Source organism: Eumetopias jubatus, unplaced genomic scaffold (assembly GCF_037043125.1).
Source record: "Eumetopias jubatus isolate StellerSeaLion01/CBP00866 unplaced genomic scaffold, mEumJub1_p1.0 scaffold_12, whole genome shotgun sequence".
In the NCBI taxonomy this organism is placed as follows: Eukaryota; Metazoa; Chordata; class Mammalia; order Carnivora; family Otariidae; genus Eumetopias; species Eumetopias jubatus.
Window position 1 is genome coordinate 70,834,275 of NW_028274818.1, and position 18,984 is coordinate 70,853,258.

Sequence of the window (18,984 nt, forward strand, 5' to 3'; positions counted from 1 at the left end):
CATCTTAGGCTACTGGTATTTGGGGCAAATAAGTGTCAGGGGGCTATCCTGGGCACCATATCCAGTCCTGACAACCAAAACTGTACCAAGACACTTGCCCACGTCCCCCGGGGACTGGGTTGGAAGAAGGCCAGGAAAGATGGGACCTGGTTGGCATCAGCAGCTCCCTGGCCGGCGGGTACGTGTGTGCACTCGGGGGTGTCCGTACCGAGTGATGGCCAGGAAGGCCTGGCTGCCCAGCTCCTGTTTGATGGCACTCTGCAAGCGGTAGGCATGGTTGTGGCATGAGGCATCCCCGTGGTTGGCCAGCAGCGTCACCAGCAGGAAGAGCATATACACCAGGAGGCTCTGGGGGCGAGGACAGCCCTGGGGTCAGCCAATCCCACTCAGGCCCACCGCAACAGAGCTGGCCAGCAAACTGCCCACGGCCAAGGTGCCTGGTGCCAAGAAGGCAGCCCAGACACCTGCCGATGCCCCGCCAGGGGTAGGGGGCAGACACGGTCCCACCAAAGGCTGAGACCACCCCCAGGATCCCTAGAGGCCAGGCAGTAGGAGGCATTTGATGTCAGCATGAGAAGAGGCAGAGCAAGGACTGGGGCGGTACGAATCGGGGGTGACAGAAGGTGGGGCAGGTGACAGAAGGTGGGGCAGGAGCCAAAGGGCCTTCTGTGGGGAGCTAAGGGCAGGTGGGAGGTTTTCGACAAAGGGAGAACATACAGGAAGACACCGCGCTGGCCCAGACGGGGGACAGGAGCACAGCTGCTGGTCAGCTGTGCCTGAGCTCACCCTCAGCATCCCGTGCAGCTTCTTGACCTTTTGGGCTTCCTCCTTTGCCAGGAAGAGCGCAAAGCCGTGGGGGGGCCGCACGCGGGGCACACGCTCGCTCACAGGCGTCACGGCTGGGCTCTCCACCAGGGTGTCATCCTCGTCAGGATGGAGCCGCTTGGCCACCAGTGAGAAGTACAGGGCTTCCAGCAGGACCTACGTCAGGGGTGGGGGGGGGTGGGCATCAGAGGGGCCCACAGGTGCCAGAGCCTGGCAGCTGGGCCCCCACATCCCACTTACTTTGAGAGGCTCCCAGCCAAGGAAGGAGGCCAGGAAGCTGGAGCTGCTTGAGAAGAGCCACATCACACTCACGCCAGGGGGGAAGCTGGCACCCACCCAGCCCGAGACCCCCACAGTCGCAGCCACCAAGAGCAGGCTGAGTCCATGGGCCAGGGGCGCACACCAGGCCGGCAGCAGCCGCCTCCGCAGACCGTCCATCAGCCCTGGGGAGGGAGACAGACTGGTGACAGGCAGCCCACAGGAAGGGGCGTGGAGGGGCGTCCTGGGGACCCCAGAATGCACCTGTGCTGGAGAGCTTTGCCGACTGCGGCTGCTCCCAGGTCAGACCTGGGCTGGGCAGCCCCCTCTCCCCCAGCCTCGGCAGCATCAGCGTCTCTGTCCTCTCCCCAGGGGCGCTGGACCTGAAGCACAGAAAAGGGGAGTAGTCCTGCTCACCTGGCGCCGAGAGGAGAGGCGGCAGGCAGTTCCAGCTCCTGACCCTCTTTGGCTGTGCGGCCCCCTCCCCCACGGTCAGCAGAGAGACGGAAGACACCACCCCAAGCCGGGTGGACCTGGTGCTGGGGCTCAGAACCCCACCAGGGACTCTGAGGAGGAGCCCCAACACCCACCCTGCTCCTCACGCTGCAGACCTGTGTCAGCCTCCCTTCCCGGCTCCCCCTCACCTCCCGCTTCCTCCACCAGTGGATGGAGTCCTTGCCGCACCCGCCTGGGACCCGGTCCACCACTCACCGCACCACTGCAGCGGCCGCCAGCCCCGTCCCCAAGCCCCGGGCCTGGCCTGCTCTTCACTCCCACACAACTACTCAGCCTGAAACCTCCCAGTGAGCGCTGCCCACACCTCCCACCTTCGCCCTCAACCACCCGTGCTCTGATGCAGCTCTGTGAACTAAGACCATTAGTTTTTGGGTGAGGAGACCTATTTGTCTTTCAAATTCCAACAGCACATGTGCTCTGCGAACCGGGGGATGCCTGGCGGACCTTGCCAGCTTCAGAGCTGCTCCACCAGAGAAGGGGGGGCTGCAGGGGCAGATGGGAGGCAGGGGGAACGTGAAGCGGGAATGCGACAGGTGCCTCGTGGGGGGCAAGCGTGCACACCTGCTGTGGTCTCTGCACAGCTGTGCCCTGACCGTTCGCGGTGCGAGCAGCCACCTGGCCTGGAGCTGTGCTCAGTGTGTCTGGCTTCAAGAGTCTCCTACAGACACGAGGCGCTCTCGCTCGTGCAGGTGGCCAGTCACTGCTAGGACAGCCAGGCGACACCAATGACCGAGTCCTGCCCTGCACGCGGCGACATGGGCAGGCAGCGTCTTGGGCTGGAGGTACCGGGTCTGCTCCGCTTAGAGCTACTATCCCAGGATTTCCCCATATTAGAGACCTTTTGAGTCGACTGGCAATTTCTTCATAAAAATACAATCATGCCACAGTTATGTGTTTTTGTAAAAGGATTCGAGATGCTTTCCCCTTTTCTCTGTGTTCTGGGACAGTTTACGTCTGTGATTTTTGGTTGCTTGAAAATGAGAAAAGTTAAAAAAGGAATAGGAAAATAGATATTAGAGGAAAAAAATAAATATAATTTTATATGAACCATCCAGCCCAGAAATTGAGAAAGTCTTAAAAATATAAAATCCAAACAGTTTCTGCCAAAAAAACAAAGCCTATTTAGAAAACATGCCGGAGACCCCTCCCTGCAGCCAGGCCCTGCCTCACGCTGGCTGCCTTTGCCCTCCACTCGCCACTCACTTCTGTAGCCTGCAGGCAATGGTTACTGGCCCGGGGCCACCCCGTGAGGTCCTTCCCACACATCGCCCAGCCCCGCAGTGGGGGACCCAGCACAGCACAAGGCTGGGCCCCAGAGGGGAACAGGGCTTCTCAGCCTGGGCTCCCCACTGCCTCCCAACCCCCAGGACAGGCACTCACAGGCCAGTGAGCAGATCTGTTTCTACTTGAGTGTCCTGGGTGGGAGCCAGGCTGCTGGCCCCTTCAGCCAGGATCTGCCGAATCAGATCCTCATCTAGGGGGAGAGGAGGAACATGTCAGGGAGGGCGTGGGCCCCTCCAACCCCCAACCTTGGACCCTCCCTGGGGAGAGCACGAAGATACCACTCCTCCCCACCCCTGTTCACCTGAAGCCGAGAAGTATTTGGCAGGTGAGGAGGGGCTGACCAGGGAGAGACCGTCCTCCTCTGGGCCCAGCGTGCGGCCCACACGGCCCCGGGCCAGCCGCTGCAGGGTGTTGCCCACGATGGAGGGGTCACTCAGCAAGTCTGGCCAATGAAGCGTGCCCTCGCTGGATGGCCAGCACACCAGGCTGCAGGGCACACAGGTCAAATGAGGGAGCCCAGGGGACCACATGTGCACATATTCCCGAGTCCACCACACACGGACACAAGAGGCTTCTGAACAAACATGGCTGAGATAGCGTGTGGCAACACCCAGGGCCCGCAAGCACCTGCCGAGGACACGCAACAGCCCACACGGCCATAACATGGCACACACGGGGTGTGGCGGACCTAAACCAAGGCTCCCATCTTCTCTGTGGCCACCTACCTTTTAGAATCATCCGAAAATAAGTCACTTTTCATTTGTCCAGCAAAGGCCTATTGAGAAGTGCAGAGTATACCTCAGACTCTGGGCCGCCTGAGTGGCAGGAGGCCCCCCCGCCCCCGCCTGCCCCGGCAGAGCCCCTGGGGGCACACTCACCTCCATGCGCAGACCCGGGAAAGTGAGGAAGGAGCTGTCCAGCACAGATGAGTCCAGGTAGCTGTCGATGTCCAGTACCTGCGGCCCTGCGGGGGTGGAGCTCGGGCCCCCGGCCACCTACGGGAAGAGACAGGCAGTCAGCGGGAGGCACTTCTGCCTCCTGAGCAGAGCCTAGACTGGTGCTGTGCTAGAGAATGTTCTAGAATGATGCACATGTTCTGCATCTGAACTGTCCAGGTGGTAGCCACGAGGCCCATGCTGCTACAGAGCACGTGAAATGTGGCTGGTGCACCTGAGGAAGTCCAGGATAACTGAACACAAGCAGCCCCAGGCAGCTGCCGGTCACTGTGCTGGACTCCTGGCCTACGGTAGATGGTCCTTTCCAAGGAAGCCACCACTGTTCAGCCGGTACCTCCCTCGTCTTGTGAGGTCCCGTGTGGCTCTGGCTGCATGGGCCGGGACGAGTCAGTCCACGAGCCTGCTGTGGATTCTTCGGCAGTGGCGGGCCCGTCAGAGAGGCCATCTGGGCTTGTGCATGTGTGAGGTCTCACAGGGCTCTGCCGGCCTCTTGCTAGAGGTCGGCTCTGGTTTGCGATTTCCTCCCGAGTCGGTCTGGGAGCTTGTCCTCCCAGGAACTTGTCCGTTTCACCTCAGTCATGTGACAGGCTGGTGGACAGCAGTTCACGGGACCCCCATCCATCCTGCTGGTTTCTGTGGCCTCAGCGGCAAGGTCCCCTTGAGTCGCGCATGAGTTTGACAATCTGCAGTGCTCTGTTTCCTTGGGTCTGTCTAGCTAAAAACCAGTCAGCGCTGCTGACCTCGCTGACTCTCTCTCTCTGGCGGCCACCCTGGACAGCCCTCGGCACAAGCGGTAAGGCCCATACTCCACCCTCCGGGAGCTCCACGGTGCCCAGCCCACCTTGCTCCGGGACATCCGGAAGAGAAACAGGATGACCAAGTAGACGGGATAGACGACCACACTGGACACCAGGCCGACGGCAACTGTGTCAACACTCAGCGGGATCAGAGCGGACACAGGACCCGTGCTGCATGGCAGGAGAAAAGAGAGACCCGGGCTGGGTCAGGCTGGAGGGCGGGAGGGGCCCCCTGGACCCTAGCAGCGCGGCACCCACCTGTAGGCAGCGTCTCCCACGACCCCGTACCACACGGCGTTGGCGCCCAGGAAGAGGCAGAGAAGGAGGACACAGCAGGTGGCCCTCTGGACGCGCGTGAAGCGGCTCCGAGGCGGCCGGTCCCAAAGGGACAGCCAGATGTGCTTGTCAAAGAAGCCACGCTGCAGCTCGGCCACTAGGAGGCGCCGGAACCGCCGCAGGGCCACGTCACCTGGGCAGAGGGCAGGGGAGGGCTTCAGGAGGGCAGAGGCACAGGGCCACCCCTCCAGGCTGTTGGGGCGGGGACGGGCAGGGCCCTTACTTGCTGCCAGCACGTCCTTCTCCACGAGGCCGCCGTTGGCCTCAGTCTCCACCGAGAGCCAGTCATTGACCAGGAAAAAGGTGCTGCGGGCATTCTGTAGGTCCCTGACGATGACGTGCTGCAGGAACCAGGCGGGGCTGAGCCCTGAGGGGAGGGGGGGGGGCTGAGTCAGGCGGGAGGGCGCTGGCGGGGTGCCGGTGGGGCAGCCGCAAGCGCCCCCACAGACCTTTGTTGTCGTGCCACACGCGGATCCTGCGCACACTGCCCAGGCTGTGCGGAGTGGCGATCTGGAACACGTCCAGGCTGTTGCGACGGAAGGCTCTGTCCCCGTCCAGGTGCCGGTGGCCGCTGCGGCCCTCCGCCCCATACAGCATGATGCCCACGTGTGCCGTGGTACCTGCGGGTGGGCAGACACATAGACCAGACACGTGAGCCTAGGCATGCCTTCCTTCATCCACCAGATGCGGGCGGTCCTGGCTCCGCACAGACCCACGTCAGCTACCTCAGCGCGCCAGAGACTCGGCCCCCATGGCGCGCATGCTTGGCATCCGAGCGGCTTAACCGAGTGACTGCAGGAGGCCCAAATGTGGCCTCGAGCTCTCTGGTCCGCTCTGGGAACGACGGACCAGCGCTCTGACCGGCGGCCCGTCCCCACGCATCCGCCGGTTCCCTGCTCCCATCCCAGGGATAAACGCACACAATGTTTTACAGAACTGGGTCCTCCAAAGGGTGAAAGCACAGGGAAGACGTGAAAAGTGGTAGCACGGGGAGAGGAATTCTGATTAAAAGTCACTGGGCACGTGGGCACTGTGGAGGGTTCACCTCAAACGTTCCCACGCAAACAAGGACAGCAGTCAGGAGAGAACGGCTGGGGCGCAATGCGGCAGGTGCGGGAAATCCTGCAGCCACGTGGGGGCACCATCCAGACCACGAGACAAGTTTTGCATCAAGAAACCGAACGCTTTGGTTTCCAGTGTGTCTAACATCCAAGTCACGCTGTCCTCGCTCGCTATGGGTACCGTCTTCCCAGTAACGGCTCGTGCCCCCTGCATGGACTGTCAGCTCGCTCATGTGGGCAGGCCCCGCGCCCGGGTGCCCTACACGGCCAAAGAGCCCCGAGAAGCCTGACGAGCTCCTACACACAAAGCAGTGGGTAAACCAAGCCCTGGGTCTGTCGTCTACAAGAGACAGTGAGCCAGAAAGAGCAAGCAGGGGCGGCCCGGGGGCCTGGATGAGGGAGCCCGTCCCTCACCTGAGCCTCGGCCCCAGCCGGTCTTGACCAGGATCTCGTACTTGAAGCGGCCCGCCTTCCCGCAGAAAGGGATGACGCGGACCCGGCTGACGTCCAGCTGGTCCAGCTTACGCAGGATCACGGCCATGACCGCATAGGTCACCAGGCACACGGAACACGTCAGCAAAACGATGTAGTTCGTGCCTGAGTCTGGCTCCTGGGGAGACAGAGCCGTCAGGCCCGGAGGCACAGCCCACGCCCCACCTCCTCAGGACAAGGAACGTGGTGCCACTCACCGGGAAGATGAAGTGGATGTGGCTGGGGGGCACAAAGAGGCTGGCCCCGAAGGCTGTGAGGTGGCGGGTAAGGCAGACGGCCTGGCTGGGCGAGGTCTCCTCCAAAGGCACAAGCCCCTCCGTCCTCCACATCATGTCCTTCTCACTGAAGTACTGGCATAGGGACGCGTAGAGGCCCACGGTCACTTCCAGCGCTGACCAGTGGAAGTGGCTAGTCAGGTTCAGGTAGTAAGTCCCGCCTGGGTCTCTGGTCCTGGGAAAAGTTGGGGGAGTGTCACAGCCAGACCCTGCCCGGCCCCAGGCTCTGAGTGACAGTGATGTTCTGGCCCCCAGCCTCTCGGCTGAGCTACCCCCACCACGTGTTGACAGGGCAGCCCACGTCCCAGTCCTCCTGCCGCCACACCTGTTCCCGTGGGGAGCACACATGACCTTGGCATGCCCGGACCAGACCATGTTCAACCCTGCCCTCGGAGACCAGCCCCACCCCACCGATGGGTCCTCTGTGGCAGGGCATGTACTCACCCCGGGGCAATGAAGAAGGTATAGGGCCTGTGGTCGTCGCCCATCAGCTGCTCCAGGCTGATCCTCCTGCTGACCGAGCAGTTGTGCTCGTTCGGCCGGGGCGCCGAGTGCAAGTACACGGCCAGGTAGGGCTCGGGCTCCTCGGGCAAGTAGTGCTCTAGCAGCACAAGCACAGGGTCGGATGGAAGCCCTAGGCTGTTCATGCACACCCCGGGTGACACCCACGGGAGCCCTGTGGGGCCCTCCCCGCTCCTGGGGGCTGGAGAGCTGGAGAACTCTCTCTGCTGGGGCTGCACCTGCTCTGCCCTCATCCCTCACCACCCTCGGGTCAGGCCCCCAGCAGCCCGGCGAGCGGGAGGCAGGCTTCACTGAAGGCCACAGAGTTGGGGGGGTCCATGACAAACACCGGCTCACACCCCCCACCGCCCCCAGAGAGACCGGGCCAAGGCTGGGAGGAGGCAGCAGCCAGGAGCGCCCCGCCCCTGGCACCCACCACTGAGCAGCGTGTAGGTGAGCTGCAGATGCAGCCCGGCGGCAGGGTTGCTGTTCTCAGGAGTGACCACAACGCTGACCGAGGCCTGGGGCTGCACGACGGCAGAGCCGGCTGGGGTCGGGGGACGGCCCCGGGCGGCCTGGTCTGAGCTGTTGGGCACTTTCACGGTGATGGCGCGCTCCGAGGCCAGCTGCCCGATGGGGATCTGGGCCCCAGCCTGCGTCTGGAAGGCCATGGAGGCCACCTTGGTGGAGACGGTGTAGTTGCTGATGTAGCCGAAGGGGAAGGGATTGGAGTCGACAAGGAACATGAGCTGCACCACGTCACTGAGGTTGGACAGGGCCCCGCTGAAGGCCGCAGGGATAGAGAAGTGGCAGCCGGGAACCGAGGCGTTACCCTGGCACAGCAGGCTCAGTGGGTCTGAGCGCTTGCCCTGAGCCACGATCTCCTCGCCCGCCAGTGTCAGGGGCTCCTCATTGAGGACTCGGGAGCGCATGAGGATGCACATGAGAGCCGAGGAGAGGTGATAAGCTCTGGACGCCACCATGAGCGAGGGCGGCTCTGCACCCAGCTCTGAGGGCTGTGGGCCCTGCATGTCCGCACTGGCCAAGTGGATGAGGTCGCCTGCGGGAGCGGGAGAGGTTGTGGGGGTCGCTTGTAGGGGAGAGGCAGGAGGAGGCTGGTGGGGGGGGGTGCCGCACACACCTGCCCAGCCCTCACCCACACCTGTGATGTTAAGGATGCTGTCGGCGATGCCCGTGGGCGTCCCGGTGCCGGCGGCAGTCTCGGCCTGCAGGATGCGCATCATACCCTCAAGCTTGTGCAGCGTCTTCTTCAGGCAGGAGCCGCACACCAGCTCCCTGCTGGACACCTGCAGGGAGGCCGGCACTGTGTTCTGCCCTGCTCCAGCCCGGCTGAACAGGGCTACTCCCCCTCTGGCTGCTCAGCCCAAGCTTAGCTCCAGCACGCTGGCCATGCTGCTGGGCGCCCACTGTGGCCATGGCCTTTTCCCCAAGCCCCTTCATCTTGTAGCTGGAAAAGCCACCCCAAATGTGGGTTCCACCCACATACCTCCCGGCTGAAAACTCTTCCGTGGCTTCTCCCCACCCGCAGACGAGGTCCAGCAGAATGCCACCCTGTGTCCCACCCCAAGCCACATACATGGCCACGGGAACCACATGTCACAGGGCTCCCCACCTCCCTGGGAAGATTCTCTGTACCTTTCTCTGCTAAAGGCTCTGCAGCAATTTCCCAACCCTACTGAAAGTGGACTCAGCCCTGCCCAGTCCAGTCCCCGAATCCTGGATGACGGTGGTGGTAGCTCTCAGGGTCTGCCGCGGGGCCTGAGCTCCCCCGTACCGTGCACTGGGCCAGCGCCGCCGCGATCTGCTGGATGTCATCCACGGTGTTGACCCGCAGGGAGACCAGGGTCTCTGTGACGTTCTTGCGTATCTGGGCTTGCAGCTGCCGCCTGGCATCTGACTCTGCTGCTGCAGCCACAGCTGGATCGGACTGCGGGCAGCAAGCACAGGGGAGCCCTGAGTGGGCAACGGGCGGCCCCACCAGCGGTGACGGCAGGCGCCATGCAGGCCGTCTCAGCCACCATGAAACTCAGGTGGTGGCTCAAGCCCTGTTGGGGGCTTTCCCAGGACTCCTTACAGGGGGTGGGCACAGGGGTGGGGGAACCCACAGGTGGAAACAGTGGAGAACAGAGGTTGTTTCAAGGAGACACACCAGGGGACTGATCATTCGCAAGACCTCGGGGACTGGCCTGGCCCCACCCTCCCGCTGAGGAAAGACGAGAGAAGGGGAGGCCTCACCCCCGCGCTGGCCTCATTGAGCACAGTGATGAGAGCCAGCGAGTACTCGATGACGTGCTGGGGGTCAGCCTGTCTCAGTAGCCTGGGCAGCATGCTCTCTGTGAGGCTGTGTAGCCAGGTCATGAGGTCCGAGGGGCCTCCTGGGGGATCGCCAGGAGGCTCTGGCAGGGTGATGGCCAGAGAACTGTGTGCAAAGGCCCCCGGTGAATGAGTGGCAATCCCCGCTCCCACCTGCCATCTGCCCTGACCTCCCTGCCCAGGCTCACCTGTTGAGGGCGACCACAGCCGCACCCAGCTGGTCCTGCACGACCACGGCCAGGCCCACCTGGAAGTGGGGTGCGAACCCAGGCGGCAGCACTGCTCCATAGGAGGAGAGGCTGCCCCTATAGACGCAGAACTCCTCGCAGTGGCCCTGCCGACAACGACGCAGTAGCAGGGCGTATACCAGGGGGGCGCTCACGTCTTCCGCGTCCTGCCAGCCTGCAGGGGCCCCCACAGTGTCAGCCGCGCCCCCAGAGTCCCGGCGGCCCATACGCCATGCCTCCCCACCATCCGCAGCCACGCTCACCTATGCACTCGAAATGCACCTTGGTGGTGAGGGCGCGCACGGCGTCCAGCGGGAAGAGGCGGCAGAAGCCCCCGCGCGGGGGCCGGTTGGCCGAGAGACGGATGGAGGCGCAGCCCTCCTCCTCACCCAAGCGGCCCAGCACCGTGAGGGTAAATGTGTAACCCTCGCCATCCCGCAGCACGCCGCGCCGCAGCACCAGCCGCATGCCCGAGCTCCCCGTTGACGTGGTCGTCTCATCCAGCACCAGCGTCTGGTTGCTGAAGGTGCGCGCGGCCCAGCGCTGCAGGGCGACACGCAGAGCCTGCGCTGAGGGGCGGAGCAGCCGCGCCCCGACCCACCCTGTCCTCTCCCCGAGGCCCCGCCCCCTCCCTCCCCGAGGGGGGGGCCCCCCCCACAAGCTCGCTCACCCCCCGTTTGGAGCCCCTGCTGCAGTTGTCACAGCGGCCCTCCAGGTACACGTAGGAACTGCGGCTTACTGCGTACACCGCCTGCGCCTTGCAGGACACGCACTCCAAAGACACGATGGGTACCCGGCCCCTGCGAATCAACACCTGGGACAGGGTGGGATCACAGGGAAGCTATGACCTGAGCCAGGCCCTCTGCTCCTGGGGCCCAGAGCCCTGAGTCTGCACAATGCAGTGGGGCCACGGTGGGGGGGGGGGGGGTGGCTCACGGGGGAGCTGGGCCTCTGGCCTCTGCCTTAGTACCGTTCTAGTTGGGAAACCTCCTCTGGGCCCAGCCAGCTCGTTAGCCTAAGGTCCAGCTTCCCAAGGCACTGTGGGCTCAGCCCTCACCCACTACGTTCAACGGGTTTTGTGTCTCCCAGTCTGCGGGATGGTGGTGAACAGCCAAAAGGACAAGAATCCACACTGGGTTTCTTTTCTGTAGCCCCCAAGGCCCAGCATGGGCCTGGCACGCACAAAGCCCTCAGGTGCTCACCCACAAACAGAACGGATGGGTGAATGCCTGTGTGGGGACAGAGCAGCTGTGCACAGCACGGCCCTGAGGTCCCTGCCACCCTGGGACGGGGCCCACCTCAGCCAATCCAGGCCCTGCTCTAAGCTCCCACCTCGCCGCACAGCCCCTCTAGACAGGCTGGCTGGAAGAGCCTGATGCTGGGGACAGACAACCCTGTGCTGGGCACCAGCAGAGCCTAGCACAACTGGCTCCCATCAGCACACCTCACCCAAAGGCAGCAGGGATGGTTGCCCTGGGGTCACCCGCTCTGTGGTCCTGACCTGCCTGGAGGATCCAGGGGAAGGGAATGTTGAGCACATGCACACGCAGGGGTGAGATCAGGCCCCTCCCGTTCAGTAACGAGGACACCCATGTTCTGGGAAGGGGACCTGTATCCTCACAGCACCTGGGGCCCCTCAAAGATCTGGAGCACCACGGCCCCGTTTGGAAGGAAACAGTGTTGAAGCGGGATGTTTTGTTAAAGAGAAATTGTATCAATAGTAGTAACTCCTAATGAGAACCAGTAGCTTCTAGCCAGAAGCACCACAACATAGGAAACCCTCAGAGTGTTCTGTGCTCCCTGGGGGCAGATGGCCCTGTACGCTCCGCCCTCCCTGGCAGCTATGTCCACCCTGGGGGCCCAGGGCTCTGCCTTGCTGGGCTAAGGACCAGGCCAGCAGCACCCACCGTCTGGTTGGTGGCCTCCTCCTTCCGGCCTGCCTTCCACACGGTCAGGTTGAAGGTGTACTCCACGCCGGCTTGTAGGCGCTCCCGAGGGACGGTGACCAGGCTGCTCCCCCGGGGCCCGAAGGTCAGGGTACACCCACCAGTCTCACTCTGTAGCCATAGGGGAGAGGGCGTGAGTCCCTGGATGGCTTCAAAGCAGAGCTGGGAGAGCCCCCTCCCTATGCTGGACTCAGCACGAACGACCGAGGGGGCGGGGGGGGGCAGGGGACGGCCATGCCCCATAGTGCACCTGACCTGTGTCGAGGCCACACAGGCCCAGTGGAAGCTGAGTGGTGTCTGGTCACCATCCTCCAGGTTGGGATCGTAGGATTTGCTGCCATCTAGCACCAGATCCTGAGTGTCTGACCACACGCGGTACGAGCCGCCCTCGATGATGGGCACCAGGCGCTCAGGCACCACTGTCACATTGGCTTGGATGCTCCGAGCCAGTGGTGTGTCCCCAAATGACACCATAAACACAAAGCAGTAGTGGCCCACAGGCAGTGCCAGCCGTGGTACCACCAGCTGGGGCCGGCTCACGTCCACACTGGGCAGGGCCACAGGGGCCATGCGCCCAGGCCACTGGCAGCTGGGGGCACGGTACACCTGCCAGTGGTACTCGGTCTGGTAGGTGACACAGTCCCGCAGGTTGACGTGGGCCTCCAGGTAGTTGCGTTGGGAGCGCCGCATTAGCACCTGCGGGGGCAGGGCCACATCCACCTCGGGCTCCCTGCAGGCCAGCACGTGGACGGTGACCGTAGCCTGTGCCACGAAGAAGCTCACCAGGTTGGAGGCATTCACCTCCATGCGGTAGTCCCCGGGCCGCAGATAGGAGTGTTCAGCCCAGGGCTCCTCCGTGTCCTCCACTGGGGCCCCATCCCCGAAGTCCCAGCGATAGGCCACACGCCGGGGGCTAGGGCTTGTGGCGGCCTCGAACCGGGCTGAGCGGTTGGTAAAGCAGCGGCCGCTGCGCAGCACCACGTGCTGGATGGCGTCCTGGACCTCCGTCACAAGCGTGAGGTTCACCCCGCCCAGCTCGTTGAAGGCACGCACATGGATTTCCAGCAACCCCGCAGCCACGGGGGTGTAGGTGACATCACGGCCCGACAGGATGACCAGCGAGTCCCCCTGGACCTTTTGCAAGGAGAAGTACCACGCGTAGGCCACACGGGACCCCCGCTGCACCCGGGCTGTGAAGTTCCTCTCTGTGCCCGTGGGGATGCCTGGCTCGCAGCAGTTGGGCACCTGGAGCCCACCCACGGCCTCTAGCACTAAGATGCGCACCTGGGCCTGGGCCCGGCTCACATGGTTCTCAGCCTGAACGCTCACCACGTAGTCCCCAACCCGGAGGAAGCTGCGGGAGAAGTGGGGCCCAGGCAGCACCTCCATGATGGCCCCGTTGACCTGCAGATGGAAGCGCACGGCGGAGCCAGCAGCCAGCACGATCTGAAAGTGGACCAGCTGCCCGGGCTCTGCCACCTTGCTGTCGGACCACAGCACCAGGCCCACAATGGGCTCCTCCACCGTGAGCTCGTGGGTGGCCAAGACCCAGCTGACTGCGTTGGAGGCGTTAAGCAGAACGGAGAAGGTGCCGGCGTCACGGAAGACCACGGCAACGTGCTGGCCGTGCCTACTGCCACCCAGCACTGTCCAGCACCAGCTCACATTGGTGCCTGAGTCCAGCTGTCCCCAGAAGGGCACAGAGGAGCCGGCAGCCACAAAGCTGCGGTCCGGATCCCTGGTCTTGATGCTGAGGCCGCTGACGGGCACCTGCACGGCCACCTCAAGGGTGGCATTGGCTGAGCCCAGCTGGTTCTCAGCCGTGACCATGACCAGGTACAGGCCGGGGCTGGGGAAGGCGTGGGTGGTGGATGGCTCTGGGGTCTCCCAGCTGCGTCCTCCCTCCAGGGACCAAGTATAAATGACGCCACTGCCACCAGCTAGCTCAGCACAGAGGGTGATGCTGGCATTGACCGAGGCTGGGTTTGGGGAGGCGGTTGCAGCCAGCCAGCCCACAGGCTCCACGAAGTCCACGGTGCGGTTGGCCAAGGCACTGCCCAGCATGTTGGCAGCCCGCAGCTGGATGTGGTAGGTGCCGGCCTCGAGCACGGTGAGCGAGAAGGTTTTGCCGCTGCCAGTCAGGGCCGGGCCGCATTCCCGCTGGGCGGCCCAGCTGTAGGAGACGTTGGTGCCATCCCTGACCACGGCCTGCAGCTGCAGCGTGCGGTTGGTGGGAAAGCAGCAGCCGCCTCCGCCCCCCACCACCTGCAGCCCCTCGATATGCTGCAGGACGTAGATGAAGATGCTGTCCTGCGCGGCGCCCACCCTGTTCTCGGCGGTAACGATGATGGTGAAGGTGCCCACCGAGCGGAAGGTGTAGGAGATGGTGGGGCCCCCAGGGATGGGCGTGCAGCGGTCGCACAGCACCCAGGAGTAACGCACGTCGCTGCCGGCCTCCAGGGACGTGGTGAAACTCACGCTGCCGTTGAGGGGCACCACTGTGCGGCTGGCGTTGACGCCAAGGCCCCGCACGCACTGCTGCACCGTGACGTTCAGCCACGCCTCTGCACGGCTCACCTCATTCCACGCGCTCACCCTGACGGCGAAGTGGCCCGTGCTGTTGTAGGCATGGGTGACCGTGGGGCCCTCGAGGCGCCCGCCGTCCCCCAGTTCCCACAGGTAGGTAGCGGGGCTCCCGCGGCCCACGGCACAGAACAGGTAGGGCTGCTGCAGCTCCAGCACGCCAGAGCCGTTGACCTGGATGCCCGTGAGCTCCACGGGCTCCTGCACCTCCACGAGGGCAGAGTCGTTGGCAGCTGAGATGTTGTTGGACACAGCAACTGTCACGAGGTAGGAACCTGGGTCTGCGTAGGTGAACGTGGCCTCAGGGCCCCCGACACGGGCAGCGTCCTCAGTGCCAGAGTCCCAGGTGTACCGGTACAGGAACGGGGGCCAGGCACGAGCCACCAGACGGGCCTCCTCCCCGAGCCGCACAGACTGCCTCTCAGGCCACAGGGTCACGTTGCCCACCTCAGGCTCCACGCACACACTGGTGAAGTAATGGGCCTTGTTCACGTGGCTTGACAGGACCAGCGCCAAGGGGAACGTCCCGCTCCGTGTGAAATTGTGTATCACTGTTGGGTCTCCCGCGATGGTTGTGTTGGATGAGCCGTCCCCGAATGTCCAGTCGAAGACATAGTGGGCCGGGTCCCCAGTGACATGGGCTGTGAACCGGGCGTGGGGCTGCATGGCGATGCAGGCTGCCGGCTCGATCCGTAGCACCTCCAGGACGAAAACGTGCACGGGCCGGCTCAGGGTGAGGTGGCCTGTGGGGCTGGACACTCCCACAGTCACTGTGCAGTTCTGGGCCCGGAGATACACGTGCTCCACTGTGGCCTCGGGGCCCGTGAGCACCGTGCCGTCCCCCATGTCGAAAGTCCACGTGATGTTGTCTCCTGACTCCAGTGTGGCACTGACCGTCACAGGTGCGCCCTGCTCTACAGCCGGGCTCAGGCTCACGCTCAGGCCCCGAAGCTCCTCAAAGACGCGGACACTGAGGCAGGCTGCCACACTGCTCACCGTGTTGTTGACCTTCAGATGGATGCGGTACACGCCCCTTGAGGCGTATGTGTGGTTGACCTCTGGCTGGGGCTGCGTCACAGCTGGAGAGCCATCCCCGAAGTCCCACGTGTACAGGATGCCCCCAGGTGAGGGCAGTGGGTGTGGGGAGAAGGTGACAGACTGGCCAGCCACCAGGACGTGGCTTCCCACAGCCACGGCCACGGCAGGTAAGGTGGTACGCACGCTCACGGGCACTCGTTGCGTCAGGTTCTCGAAGGTGTTGGACACCAGCAGGGTCAGGTTGTATTCGCCTGGGGAACAGGCCCGAGTAAGGACGAGGCCAGGGCCACCGCCACTAGCAGCTTGGCGAAGTCACTACCTAACCCCATGTTGCTGCGCACCAGGGCCCCTCGGGACGACAGAACAGGGCCCCGGGCAAAATGTAGAGGGAGAAGGTCCCTGGGCCCTGCCCTGGGGGTGTTCGCAATGAGGTGTGTACGGGGCGCCATCAGCACTGGGCGAGACGCAGGGCTTAGGCAGGAACGGGAAGAGGAGCAGACCCTCTCTGGGTAAGAGCGAGTGCCACTGAGAGGCACAGGTGGGGGGGGGGCACCGAGGTTTACTCTGTATTCTGCGTGTGAAGCTTCTCAAACTTTAAAAATAAAAGGTAACCCCCTTCTTCCCCCAAAAAGGGTCTGAGTAAGGGCCGAGGGAGGTCCAGTTTCTGGCCAGGAGACTTGAATCATGGGGCTCAGCAGCCCAGTCCACCCCTTACCCCAGACACCCCTCCTTCACCCTATTCAGGACCCCAAGCCATCAACCCAGACTAGACAGAGGGGACTGTCCCCACAGCAGGTCGGTGGGCCCCAGCCCTCACCTGGGATAGCATAGCTGTGCGTGGCATTGTGCTCCACCAGCACCTGGGCCACTGTGGGGTCTGGGACCTGGAAGGACTCATTGTACGGAGGCTTGAACTGGCCAATCACCTGGTCCCCGTCCCCAAAGGTCCACCTACCAGGGCAGCAGGAGGGCCATGAGCAGGCTGGGGGTGGGTGCACATTGGCCCAGCTGCACCCCCTCCCCACTCCCAGGGTCCCAGGCACCCGGCACCTCTGGGCAGGTGAGGAGGTGGAGGCTGGGGGGAGAGCCTGGCACCAGCCCCACACGGGTGTGGCCCACCCTGCTGCCCACCGGGCCAGGCGCACTCACAGAAAGGCCACCTCCACAGCTGAGTCCACCAGCACGTGGGCGGCCAAGGCCAGGGTGGCATTGGGGGACAGCACGGGCGGCACTGCAGACACCCAAAGGCCCCTCATCCTGTGCATCCGCTCCACGGTAACATTGTAGTTCACGGTGACGTTGCTCACGTGGTTGGAGGCCGTCAGCTGCAGAGACAGGGAGCGTATGTGGGCTGCTGCGGGTGGGGCGCAGGCCACGAGGCAGCACAGAGCCTTCCCCCCGCACTCACCCACAGCCAGACGAGGGGTCCTCGGGAGCAAAGCAGAACAGAAGGCAAAGGTGAGCGCCGCACGTCCCAGCCCACCCCTGCCCCCACTGGTGCCCCCCACCCACCGAGAGCTTGAAGACCGCGGCGCTCTGGTAGATGACATTGAAGACCACGTTGTGGAAGGTCAGGGACTGCTTGTCATCAATGGTCCAGCGGAAGACCACGTCTGAGCCAGCTTCCACCACGGGGCTGTACCTCTGCAGGAAGGGCACAGTGTCGGCCAGCCCCGGGGCTTTGGTGGCCAATTCTGCCCTAAGCCCACGTCCCCCCCACCCAGACATGCCTCCCGGTGGGGCTTCCCGGGCTGACTTCAAGACACCACGGGGGAGGGGGAAGCCAGAGGGGCCACAGGGTGTGGCGCTGAGCTTGGACCGACATGCATTCCAACCTCTCAGCCCCTCACTTTTCCTATCTGGACAGCGACCCAGTACCAGCGACGGAAAGAGCCCACCATTTCTGAACCTCCCTACAGCCTGTCCCCAGGTTCCTGCATAGGCCGCCTGGGATGGCACATGAGTCTCAAAGGGCCCTGTGGTTTTGGAGGTTCACCCCCGTCAGCCAACAGAATGGGTGTGACCAGGGGAAGTTGAGGCACATGACTGCATGAGTGGTAGGGGTCAGAAACAGCCCTTCTCACGGGCCCTGTGTGAAGGCCACGGAGCTGTGGCTGCCTGGTGTGGGGGGACAGCCCGGGACAGGGAGCACCAGACCCTCAGAAAGTACTCCCTTCAGCCTGGCGGGAACACAGCAGGGCCCTCGAGGGCACGCTCAGGCTTGATGAGGGTGGCAGCGGGCACAGGCATGCTGCGGGCTTCTCGAGAACGGCGGGGCGGAACGCAGCACCGTCAGGGCTGCTGCTTTAGTGGGAACTCTCAGGGACTTAGGAGCCACCCAGCAGAAGCTGCCTAAAACCAGCCACAGAGGCTGCTGTCCCGAGGCCAAGTTCCCCCTCACCGGGGAGGGGCTGCTCTCAGCACGGGCCCCTCTTCTCGGGGGAGCTTGGGGCGGGCCGGCCGGCCCCACTTACCACCAAGACGCCCTGCAGCACGCGGGCTTCGGGGCTGGGAGTGGCACGAAGGCCACGGATAGGCTCCTCGGCCTTCACCCGCAGGCTGAGGCTGGCCTGGCCGGCGCCATTCTCCACCACGACCTCGACGGCGTGCTCGCCCTCGCTCAGCCCAGGCAGTGGCAGCACGGAGAACAGGGTGGAGTTGTCCTCGAAGGCGCAGCCGGGCACCAGGGCAGCCACCGCGGCAGGGCAGGTGGCTTCGAAGGGCACACTGACATTGCCCCCGGGCCAGTGGGCTGTGGCTGTGGTGTTGGTGCCGGAGTCCGCCTGCAGCACCAAGGCTGAGCCGCTGGTGGGCACATAGAGACGGCCGTCCTGGGGCATGGGATGGGCCACCCGTAGCCCGGCCACCGGCGAGAGCACATCGAAGCTGCAGGACAGGTTGTGGGTACACACACTGTTGCGCACCGTGGCCCGCACCTCATAGCGCCCCGGCCGCCGCAGCCCTGGGTTGGGCCGCAGGCCCAGCAGGGGGGTGAGGCGCTCTGTGGCGGCGAGTAGCCGCAAGGCGCAGGCCGGGCCAGCTGGGGCTGCCTCCAGCTGAGTGGGCAGGTGGGCCAGCCAGGCCGTGGCAGTGGTGGAGAAGTATGGGGCCTCGGCGCCAGGGGCACCCAGGGCCGGCGGGCAGCGCAGAAGGGCGCCCGGGCCAGCGTCGTGCTGCAAGGCAATGAGGTCACCGGGAAGCAGGGGGCTGTCCTGGCCATGGAAGGTGACCTACAGGAGACAAAGGCAGGCTGCATCAGGTCCTCACAGTGGACCACCCTGGTCAGGGGGCTGCAAGGGAGCAGCTGGGCAGGGTCCACCTGGGGTAACCCGGACTCACACGCACTCTGTCGGGCCTCATAGGGGCCCCCCAGGTACTCAGGGCAGGGATGGACGGGACAGGCTCTGGGACAGGGTTGTGCGCAGAGAGCAAGGATGCAGGCGGGGCGGGTCCCGGACAGGGCGGGACCTCTGAGGGACACTGCGGCCAAAACGAGCGGAAAGGCCAGCGCAGGGCAGGGGCAGGGGCAGGGTGTGCCGTGTGTGTGGGCGGGCA

The 18,984-nt window shown here is 64.2% G+C and overlaps 1 protein-coding gene across 1 annotated transcript in view; it reads right to left on the minus strand.

Annotated features, from left to right (window-relative positions):
• The window catches only part of PKD1 (polycystin 1, transient receptor potential channel interacting), a 40,942-nt gene that overhangs the window by 3,540 nt on the left and 18,418 nt on the right, over positions 1–18,984 (minus strand). Inside the window, exons 11-38 of the mRNA XM_028111492.2 lie at positions 17,904–18,659; positions 16,942–17,073; positions 16,579–16,754; positions 16,247–16,380; positions 12,064–15,680; positions 11,770–11,919; positions 10,533–10,676; positions 10,126–10,405; positions 9,824–10,037; positions 9,558–9,741; positions 9,097–9,249; positions 8,464–8,608; positions 7,738–8,361; positions 7,245–7,401; positions 6,723–6,975; positions 6,448–6,643; positions 5,422–5,592; positions 5,196–5,339; positions 4,895–5,105; positions 4,681–4,807; positions 3,762–3,878; positions 3,609–3,658; positions 3,185–3,369; positions 2,980–3,073; positions 1,348–1,466; positions 1,066–1,268; positions 787–981; positions 209–348 (exon numbers count right to left, since the gene is read on the minus strand). Of these exons, the coding sequence (XP_027967293.2) occupies positions 209–348; positions 787–981; positions 1,066–1,268; positions 1,348–1,466; positions 2,980–3,073; positions 3,185–3,369; positions 3,609–3,658; positions 3,762–3,878; positions 4,681–4,807; positions 4,895–5,105; positions 5,196–5,339; positions 5,422–5,592; positions 6,448–6,643; positions 6,723–6,975; positions 7,245–7,401; positions 7,738–8,361; positions 8,464–8,608; positions 9,097–9,249; positions 9,558–9,741; positions 9,824–10,037; positions 10,126–10,405; positions 10,533–10,676; positions 11,770–11,919; positions 12,064–15,680; positions 16,247–16,380; positions 16,579–16,754; positions 16,942–17,073; positions 17,904–18,659 (9,071 nt within the window). The remainder of the gene's footprint in view (positions 1–208; positions 349–786; positions 982–1,065; positions 1,269–1,347; positions 1,467–2,979; positions 3,074–3,184; positions 3,370–3,608; positions 3,659–3,761; positions 3,879–4,680; positions 4,808–4,894; positions 5,106–5,195; positions 5,340–5,421; positions 5,593–6,447; positions 6,644–6,722; positions 6,976–7,244; positions 7,402–7,737; positions 8,362–8,463; positions 8,609–9,096; positions 9,250–9,557; positions 9,742–9,823; positions 10,038–10,125; positions 10,406–10,532; positions 10,677–11,769; positions 11,920–12,063; positions 15,681–16,246; positions 16,381–16,578; positions 16,755–16,941; positions 17,074–17,903; positions 18,660–18,984) is intronic.